This window comes from Neopsephotus bourkii, unplaced genomic scaffold (genome assembly GCF_033783945.1).
Source record: "Neopsephotus bourkii isolate Nb327-2 ecotype Australia unplaced genomic scaffold, CSIRO-AGI_Nbou_v1 NB_1139, whole genome shotgun sequence".
NCBI lineage: Eukaryota > Metazoa > Chordata > Aves > Psittaciformes > Psittacidae > Neopsephotus > Neopsephotus bourkii.
The window spans coordinates 2066336-2075824 of record NW_026901625.1 but is presented as its reverse complement, the minus strand read 5'-3'; the positions used below and the strand labels follow the sequence as shown (position 1 = coordinate 2075824).

Below are 9489 nucleotides of genomic sequence, written 5' to 3'. Positions count from 1 at the left end.
TCCTCTTGCTCTAAGATTGTTTAATACTAAAGTCGTGGCGAGGGGCCAGGTTAACACCAGCTAAAACTCTCATTAAACAGCCAAGTTATCTTTCTCCCATTTAAAGAATAACACGAACAGTAACTGCTCATCCCTCCTCAGTCTGCAGCCTGCAAGCATCTCCATGCCAGCAGCAGCTCCCTGTGTGCCACTTGTACTATTGCACATCAGCCTGGGAGTCCCTGGAGGTGCAGCTCTGGCCACAGCATCCTGCTTTGATTCCCAGACACTTCTGGATGTGTTTAAGGTTCCGTTCTTCCCATCAGCAGAGGCTCTTGGGAAGCAGAGCAGGGATTTAGGAGCAGGAGAAGGGGAGGTTGTGCTGTTGCTTCAATAAAGAGAGGAAACCCGGTTTGCACTTCAAATCCTTTCTTCCCAGTGGTGATGCTCCTGCCTCCTCACTGGTCCCGGTCCCTCTCCCCATCCCTGGCCATCAGCGAGCTGTGGCAAAGCCGATGCGGTTGTTGCGCCGGTCAAACTTGGTGTAATAGTGCCCAATGAAGCTGGCGCCCAGGATCCAGAGAGGACCAGCCGGGGGTGGGATGTCCAGCCCTGAGAAAGCCACCACGCAGATGTCCTCCCCGTACTGGGATTGCTGCAAAGAGGAGACCCACACAGTGATGGAGGTGCCAGGAGGGAGATCTCTGTGGTCCCCAGCTCAACCGCCTCTGCCTGGCCTCGGCATTCCTTCCTCCGGGAAGGAGAATCCCTGCCTTTGTCACCCCAGATCTCCCTGAAACCACCCAAGGAAGCAGCAACAGGTTTGTCTGGGGGAAACCAAGCAGCATCGTCCTGGGGTTCATCTTGAGGGGAGCCAGGATGGTGCAGCTCTGATACACACAGAGGGATGCAGCTTACCCGAAGGATGTAGGCTGAGCCGCTGAGCCCAAAGGCCTTCCCACCCAGGTGGAAGGAGATGTTGGGCAGCTGAGGGACTTGGTCACAATCCACCACATACTGCAAGAGGAGGAGACAGTGCCGAGCTCATGTGATGGGATTGGGATGGGCTGGGGTACAGGCAGCTGAGGGTACAGGCAGTGGGGACATGGAGTGGGGTTTAGGGGGATACTCACTCCTCCTTCAGCCATTTCTGTTGCCCCAATGGCTTTCATCAGCACAGAGATGGGGCCGGCAGGGCCGGTGATGTAGGATGCTCCTGTGTCAACAGCAGCTGAGCAGCCATCCTTGCAGAACAGCATTTCAGCCCCCACAGATACCCTGGAGCAGGAAAGAGGAGAGGAGCAACCATGAGCTTCCCATGGTGACCACAGCTTGGTTGCCAGGACCACGGGTGAATGTGGCCCATCTTTGTCCAGGGAATGCTGGCAGGCAGAGCACACGCTGCTCCTAAAGCACAGCCTCCAGGGGCACTGGGAACCCTCCCCTTAGGCTTCTCGGATGTGGAAGCTCAGCTTCATCACGAGTGGCTTTCGTTTGGTTGGATTCAACAAAGCACAATTGTTTCACTCCTCCTGCAGGACTAACGGGGGTTAAACTCTCCCACTGCAGCTTCCAAGCGGGATCAGCCCACGGTGCCACCCCCTCTGCATTCCCCAGCTCCTGGCTGAGCACTGAGATGCAGCTGGGTGCTGGAGGAATCAACCCCGCTCCCCTCCAGAGGGAAAAGCATCCACTAGGAAAACACATCCCCATGGACAACCTTCCCCAGCACCCGGGAGCCCTGTCCCAGCCCATGCAGGGATTGCAGGATGAGGCCCGGTGCTGTGCCAAGGCATTCCCTGTGCTCACCCCTTCATGCTGATCTGCCAGTAGCCGCTCTTGCTGACGTTCAGGTAGTGGAAGTCCCCAGTGTAGTAGGCTGGGTCGCTGCCTCCGAGGATGATCTCGCCTCCGGGTTTCAGGGCAGCATCCCTAGGATGCAAAGTGCAGCAGAGTGATTCCCCTTGGCTGCTGCTCCCCAAAACACAGGGAGAAGGGACCAGCCTGACCCGGAGAACAGTGGTGGAGAGCAAGCTGGAGCAGAAGGAGCCCCGAGTTAGTTCATAGGGGTGCAAGGAGAGGGGGTGCCACATGCTGAGGTCTCGGAGCAGGTCAGAGCTGGCTCCTGCAGGGTGCAAGCTCCTGTGGGCCCTTGGGTTCAGCAGGAATGGGATCTGCTGCCCGGTGACTGTTAGTGGGTGCTGTCCCAAGAGTGATCATGCTTTTCATCTTCTTACTTTGAAGCTCTGCAAAGAGAGAGGTGCTCCATAAGCTTGTGATCCGAGGGTGGCTGCAGCACTGGGGTGCAGCACCCAGACAGGGCTGCAGTTGCAGCCAGCATTGTTAGGCTTTGTTTGCTATTGATGGATCCACCTTTAGTAAAGAGCTACTGAGCCTGCTCTAAGCATGGGGTTGTGGGTCCGGTTGTCACTGGTACCCGTGTCAGGACCAGCCCTCCCACTGTTCCTGCAGGGGTTGGTGCTGCTGGGAGGGGGCGATGCTGGGGCACAACAGTTTAGGGCAAGAAATGAAAGGTTTGGTTGCTGATGCAGGTGTTTCTGCAGCAGATTTGGGTTTTTTTTTCATTCTTTCTAAAGGTGAGACACGAAATCCATCCTGGCTGTTATTGCTCCAGCTCCTCCAGCAGAGCTGGTGACATTGAACCCGACAGTGACAAATGAGTGTGGAGCAGCTGCTCCCAGCCCTGGCAGCTCCAGAGAAGCATCCACATGGATCTGCTTCTTGTGCTGCCTCATTCCAACCCACCTCCTGGAGGTACCCTTCCTGTGCTCATGTCCTCCATCCCACCCCGGACCCTGCAGCCCCAGCCATAGCCTTATCCCAGTCCTGAGATGCAAACCCATGTTTGCAATGCCCATGCCCTGCAAAATCCCACTTCCCCCTGCTCCCCACAAGACCCACCGGCTGTAGTAGACTGAGAACACATCCTCCTTGAGGATCTGCTGGGAAAGGATCCGGTCGAAGACAGGGGTGATGCCATCGACGGCCTGGCTGGGGTAGCCCATCCCCAGGACCCCATCGAACCTGGCGAAGATGAAGGGGAAGGCGGGCAGCATGGTGGCCTCAGCAAAGACCTGGATGATGGGGATGTCTGATACCTGGGAAGGGCAGGATTGTTCTGTGGCAGCACAGGGGGTTAATACCCCAAAAAGCCTCCTTACTCTTGGGTAATTGGGGATGCTTATGCAGGGGAGCAGAGCCACATGTAGGCATCTCCTTGCTGAGGGGCCACGCTCACCGTGACAACGTCCTGGCTTAGGAAGCCTTTGACACTGCCTGTCCCATAGCGGATAGCAAAGCCCGTGCCGTTGGCTATGTACGTCCGTGACTTGGAGGAGTCGTAGCGGCTGTGGGAAACTGGGCAGAAGGAGAAAGGGCACCAGGGAAAGTGCTGGAGGTGGCGATGGCATCACCAGCTCCGTTCCCCCAACCTCTGTGGGGTGATGAACCCCCCCTACCCCAGCACCAAGGGACCAGACAGCAACAGAGACCCCCTGTGCAAGGGGAGATCCACTCTGAGCTGGGATCTCTTGGGATGGATGGAGGTGCCCCCCTTCACTGAGCTGCAGGGGATCACACCCGAGCCCCTGTACTCACTGCAGGCGCTGTAGAGAGGGGAGCACTTGAATGATGGCACCCACAGGTTGGCCGAGCCCGTGTCAAAAACCACCTTGAAGGTCTGTGCAGGGGTCCCAATGCTGATCTCACCAAAATACTGCGTCTGGAAGAGGCACAACGGGGAGCATCGCTGGGGACCCAGCTCAGGATGGGGAAGGCTCACGCAGCCCCGAGCCCCAGCAGCAAACACCCTGCGGGTGGGACCGGGATCCGCACCGGGGTGGGACTCACATCCAGGTAGTTGGTGAGGAGGGTGGGAGCCGTCCCGTTCTTGGGACCGGCCGCGCTGCCGCTTCTGCTGTGCCTCAGCTCGGGGAACACCTCGGACACCTTCACCCCCATCTCCTGCAGCGTCTGCCGGATGGACGGCATCCTCCGCAGCGCGATCCTGTGGGGCAGGACACGGCTGGGGTAGCATCCCCGCATCCCCGCATCCCACCCCATGGCTCCAACCAATCCAGCCGGGAGGCTCTAGATGGCAGCAGCTCCCCGCAGCACCGTGGGGCTGCCAGCGCGGCCTCGGTGAGCTCCCGGACCCACGGCGGGGGGATGCATCAGCGCATCTACCAGCCCCAGGCTTGGCTTGTTCACTTTGCAAGCACATCCCTTCTTCTTGGCCTCCTTGGTGGTTTGGGAGACAGGGATGCTGGCAACGCATGCGGTGCTCAACTGGAGAGAGGAAGAGGAGCGAGGAGGAGCAGGGATGCTAGGGCAGAAAAGGAGGAAGGGTTTTCCCAGAAAGGATGCAGCAGGAGAACCTTTTGGTCCTCAGCACCCAGAAGCAAGAGGAGACAGAGAAACCCAGCACGCTGTGGTACCTCTGCAAAGCCTGGGCTGTTGGGGGGAAGATGGTGGCACCCCAGGTCACGGCCAGGACGACCAGATACTGCTGCACCCTCCTGCTGTGTCCTGCTGGCATCGTGCTCTCCCTGGGCAGCCACCTCCTGTGCCAGCAGCGCCGTCACATCCCAATGGGGAGGATGGATGCTTTTATAGCCGGGTTTCTGCATCTGTGTGGGTTTCCCCTCCCTGCTGGCCGGGGGAGGGCTGGGGATCCCATGGCTGGGTGCTGATGGTGACAGTGCCTGTGGAGGGTGGCGTGGTCAGGATAGCCCTGTGCATGTGAATACTTGGGAGCTGCAAACCCATGTTCCTTGTAGTTAACAGCACTGGTACACATCAGTGCCCAGCCATTACCGGTGCATCAGGGCACTAATGTCAATGAGGGGAGCTGGTGGGTGATGCTGATGCAGGTGCCTATGGTGGCCAAGGAGATATCCCCGAGCTCCATGCTCCAGAAGAATGGGGCTTTCCCCAAAGCTCTGGGATGGGAACAGCCAAGAACACTCAGCAACCGCCCCCCCTTGGCCATGCAGACACCAGTGGCAAGCCTACCAGACCCCACTGCCCTTATGGGGCTGCTCTGAGCACGGTGGGTGAGAACCTGCCCCCCTGAGGTTGCCTTAATGAAGAGCTTGGGGTAGAGAACAGCTAAACTCATCCCAGCTCATAGAATCATCATGGAATGGGTTGGAAGGGAGCTTAAAGCTCCTCCAGCTCCAACCCTGCCATGGGCTGGGACACCTTCCACTGGAGCAGCTTGCTCCCAGCCCCATCCATCCAAGTGTCCACAGCCTGGCCAGGCACATCACAGCCAGGAGGAAGGGCCCTTTCCCCACTCTCCATCCAGCACAAGCAGGGTGCAGAGGAGCCCAGCGTGGCTCTGGGTGCCTGAGCTGCTGTGCCCAGCCCTGCCCTGTGATTTGGAAGGGAAACACTGCTCAAAACCCTCAGCATGGGCTGCAGGAACTCCTTGTACCGGGCACATCGCTGGTCCCCTGTTCGCATGCGGCAGTGCGGGGTGGTGGGTGCTGGATCAGGCCCTGTGGCTCCCAGCCCAGTGCTTGACCTCAGGGAGCCTCAGTGGGAAATGACTGCAAAGGCAATAAAAATGTTCCTGGAAGGAACCTGATGGCTTGCCCCTGCCTCGACCCCCCCATTACACAATCACAGTGGGGTGCTCGTGGTGAGGATGGGGTTAAAGGCGCTGCTGTCACCCTTGTGATGGTGCTGGGGTTGAGGGGGACACCCCATAACCTAGAGACAACTTCCCCCCCAAACCGGGCCTTTAGCATCTCCTTTCCCCATAGGATCCTGGTGGGGGCACTGGGAGCCAGGGCAAGGCTGACCTCAACAGGCTCTGCCCCATGGGTTGCAGCCCCGCTCCCCCCGGCCTTGACGTCCTTTCCCACGCTGGGTCCCGGTGCTGCGTCACTCAGGGGACCCTCATGCCCTGGCACTGGTTGCAGCGAGGTGCAGGGGTCAGGAGCTAAAACGTGGTGGGGAGCCACAGACATAAATCCAGTTCCCGGGCATCCCACGGGCTCTGCCTGCTGCACCGAGCATCATTCCCCAAGGGAGAGGCCAGGGTTGAGTGTGACTGCAAAGGAAAGGGGCCACATCAGCCAAGGGAAGGTGGATACAGGGCCAAAAGAGACGCATCTGCAGGTGCCTTGGGGAGCATTCAGTACTCTGGACATGGCTTTCTCTTAGGACAGACATACGGACTCCTCTCCATGGGGCAGCCAGAGCGGGATGCAGTGGGTACCAGGGCAAAGGCAGCATCAGCCTGCTCCAGTCCTGCAGGAAGGCAACCCTTCCCTGCTACAGGAATGGCACCGCAATCCCTTCGCTTGGAAGGGAAAACAAGACATAAACAGGCAAAACCACCTTATCCAAGCCCATTGTTACCTTGCAGTGGCCAGTGCTAGCCCTGAGGTTGACCTGCCTTGCTGGCAGCACCAGGGCTGAGGATGCTCCTCAGCACAGGGTACCTCAAGGCAGTTTCCAGTCGCCTTTGCAGCAGGGATGAGGTGCATGGGAAAGATTTGATATGGGGCTTAAATAACCTGTGAAGGGTGATTTTGTGCACAGGGTTAGAGGAAGGAAGGAGCCTGAGGGCCAGGCAGTGCCCAGGGGAAGGAGCACTGGGACATAAGCTCTGGACCACATCAATTTGATCCCCAGCCCTTCAGGAGACCCAGAGCACAGGGAAGAAGCTCAGCTCTTCCCCAACAGCCTCAAAGCATCACTTAATACTGAGCTGGCAATTCCTGAAGGTAACAGGCCACCAGGCAAGGCTGCAACCTCAATCTGTGCACTGCCATGGGGAGCCTGCTGCAAAGGGCTGGGGGTTCCTACAGTTACATGCCCTATAAAGAGCAGCTCATCTGGAAATAGCAGGGGAAAGCTCTTCAGTTATTTCCTTGCCTGCTTTCAAGGAGTCAAATGATGAAGGCAGGAGTGAGCGCAGGGATAATGCTTCCCCGAGAGAGAGGAATGCTTTCCTGCAGGATAAATGGGTTCCTTCAGTGCTGGGCTGAACAAGCACAGTCCTCCAAATGAAACCTGAAATATTCAGTAGTTCCCTCTCTAAATGGGGCTCATCAGGAAGCTGTGCTGAGCAGCCCTGCTCCTTGAGGGACCTTGTACAGCAGCACAAGAAGGGAAGCACGGGTCTGGGCTCCCCACACTCTCCTCCAGACCATGAGTTTGTTGCTAGTGAAAACACAGGAGGCTTCCAAAGGTGCTCGGTTCCAGATGGCTGAGAAGCTCAAGCATAGAAGCAGCTTCTGGGGAGGACTTAGAGGAGGCTCCGGATGGCACCAGCACCAGGGGAGTTGGGCCATTGACGTCAAGCAAAGCAGAGCTGCTCTGGCAGGGCTCATAGAAAGGGAGGTTCACCAAGCCAGAGGGAAAGGTTCCCCTGCAATAAACCATGCCCTGGGCCTGGAGCCTGCTGGGGAGCATCCCTCAGTGCCGGCCAGGGATGGGGACTCTGCTCCTCTGCTCTCATGAGACCTCCCCTGCAGCCCTGATCCAGCAGCACCAGAGGGATGTGGAGCTGTTGGAGTGAGGCCAGAGGAGGCCATGGAGATGCTGCGAGGGCTGGAGCAGCTCTGCTCTGGAGCCAGGCTGAGAGAGCTGGGCTGGGGCAGCCTGGAGAAGAGAAGGCTCCTGAAGGGGAGACCTTAGAGCAGCTCCAGTGCCTAAAGGGGCTGCAGGGAACCTGGAGAGGGGCTTGGGACAAGGGATGTAGGGACAGGCCAAGGGGAATGGCTTGAACCTGCCCGAGGGGAGACTGAGCTGAGCTCTTAGGCAGAAGCTCTTCCCTGTGAGGGTGCTGAGGCGCTGGCACAGGGTGCCCAGAGAAGCTGTGGCTGCCCCATCCCTGGCAGTGCTCAAGGCCAGGTTGGACACAGGGGCTTGGAGCAAGCTGCTCCAGTGGAAGGGGTCCCTGCCCGTGGCAGGGGTTGGAGCTGGAGGAGCTTTGAGGTCCCTTCAACCCAAACCATTCCATAATGTTCCAGCCTGGCTTGGTTTTCCCAGCAGGTTGAACCAAGAGCACGCAGCTGCAGCCCAAGTACGAGCTTTCAGCTGGGGTGAAACCAAGACAGGAATGACAGAGGGGACTTAGGGATGCTGCAGCCCTCACTTACCTCTATATCCATTCACATGCTTCCTCTCCCATCCCTCCTCAAGAAGCAGCTCTCGCTCTGCTCCAAATCCTTCTGCTTTATCATCAAAGCTGTCCCTGATACCCGGGGAGCTGAACCCAGCTCTACCTTCCTCCTGCTCACAGCCAGGCTGATGCCAAGAAGCTCTCTTTAACCCTTCTCAAGCACCTTCTGCTGCCATCTGCACTCAAAATAAAGGCAGAAACCCCAAAACCAGCTACAGCTTCCCCTAAGCCAGACCTCCTATGGGTACAGCCCAGCCATACTGAGCTCAAAGAGGGGGCTGCCCTGATTTACACCTGCTCATCCATTGGATCCCAGGGCTCATCCTGGCTGCTGGGGCTGGCTTTAGGAGCCCAAATGAGTTCTCCCACTGCAGCTGAGCAGCCAGAGCAGCTCCCAGCTCTGCTTTGACCTGGTCCAAACCTGCTGCAGGAGCTGTGAAGTGCCACAGGCAGAGCCACCAGCTCCATGGAGAGGGAACAGGTTTAACTCCAGCTCCTTAATTAATTCCTGCCAGTTAAGAGGGGCATCCACACAGGGACCAGCTTTGATGTGATTGCCTTGGTTTAATTAAACTCCTGCTTGCACCCAGCTTCCCAGGTGCTCGTAGGAACCCGGCTCCATCCACTCCGCTTGTGTCTGATCGCACAGACCTGATGGGCTCTCCAACCAGGTCTCCAGGAGCACTCCTGGGGAGAGGAGGAACAAAACAGCTCCTTTGGAACCATCTGATGTGGAGCTGGAATTGCTCTGCCCTGTGCTCAGGTCCCTGCCTGCTGTGATGCTCTCCCTGTGAGCATCCGGCCCCTTGCACCAAGGGATGCTCATCCCGGCTCTGCTCCATCCTGGCCTCATCCCACAGGAAACAGGTCTATGGGAAACGTTAAGTCCTGGCCTGTAGCACTCAGAGATCCCAGCACTGTAACTCTCCCATCCCAGCATCTCAATGAATTCATAACCCCACGTCATTTGCTTTTTCTTGGTCACTGAATGGGACCAGGGTGATTTATCCTCCTTGGATCAGGTCATGGCAGGTTAATGTGGTTTAATGGGTGTTTTCCTAACCCCCCCCTCACCCCCCTCCGTAGCCCACGTTCCCATGGGATCCATGGGAAGGCAGTGCCAGTGCAAGCAGGGCTGCCCGAGCTGGATGGGGCTCATGAAAGGTCCCTGTGCCGTCTCCAGTCACATGCATGGGGAGGTCCATGTGCCACCTCCATTGGTGGCCATGGGAAGGTCCCTGTGCCATCTCCAACCATGCTGATGGGAAGATCCCTGTGCCTTTTCCAGCCATGCCAACGGGAAGATCCATTTACCACCTCCAGACACTGGTCTCACACACACGTTTAAT

The 9489-nt window shown here is 57.8% G+C and overlaps 1 protein-coding gene across 2 annotated transcripts; it reads right to left on the bottom strand.

The window, feature by feature from the left end:
- Window positions 1–4566, bottom strand: REN (renin). Of its 2 annotated transcripts, none has more exons than XM_061363166.1 (9): window positions 4437–4566; window positions 3850–4006; window positions 3598–3721; window positions 3239–3357; window positions 2893–3098; window positions 1789–1911; window positions 1113–1257; window positions 898–996; window positions 1–634 (listed from the first exon to the last, which is right to left on the bottom strand). In XM_061363166.1, exons 1-9 carry the CDS (start codon window positions 4535–4537, stop codon window positions 473–475), a joined length of 1236 nt encoding a protein of 411 aa, XP_061219150.1. In that variant the 5' UTR covers window positions 4538–4566; the 3' UTR covers window positions 1–472. The 2 variants fall into 2 exon arrangements, with proteins under 2 accessions (XP_061219150.1, XP_061219151.1); XM_061363167.1 differs by having other exon boundaries at window positions 2902–3098; window positions 4437–4563.
- Window positions 4567–9489: the final 4923 nt, after the last annotated feature.

Bases quoted from the DNA above. Each gene is read 5' to 3' on its own strand.
- REN (XM_061363166.1), bottom strand. From the start codon at position 4,537: ATGCCAGCAGGACACAGCAGGAGGGTGCAGCAGTATCTGGTCGTCCTG. The intron at 4,007-4,436 runs GTACCACAGCGT...CCTGCCCCACAG, and splicing joins ACAGCCCAGGCTTTGCAGAG to GATCGCGCTGCGGAGGATGC. The intron at 3,099-3,238 runs GTGAGCGTGGCC...TGCCCTTCCCAG, and splicing joins TAAGCCAGGACGTTGTCACG to GTATCAGACATCCCCATCAT.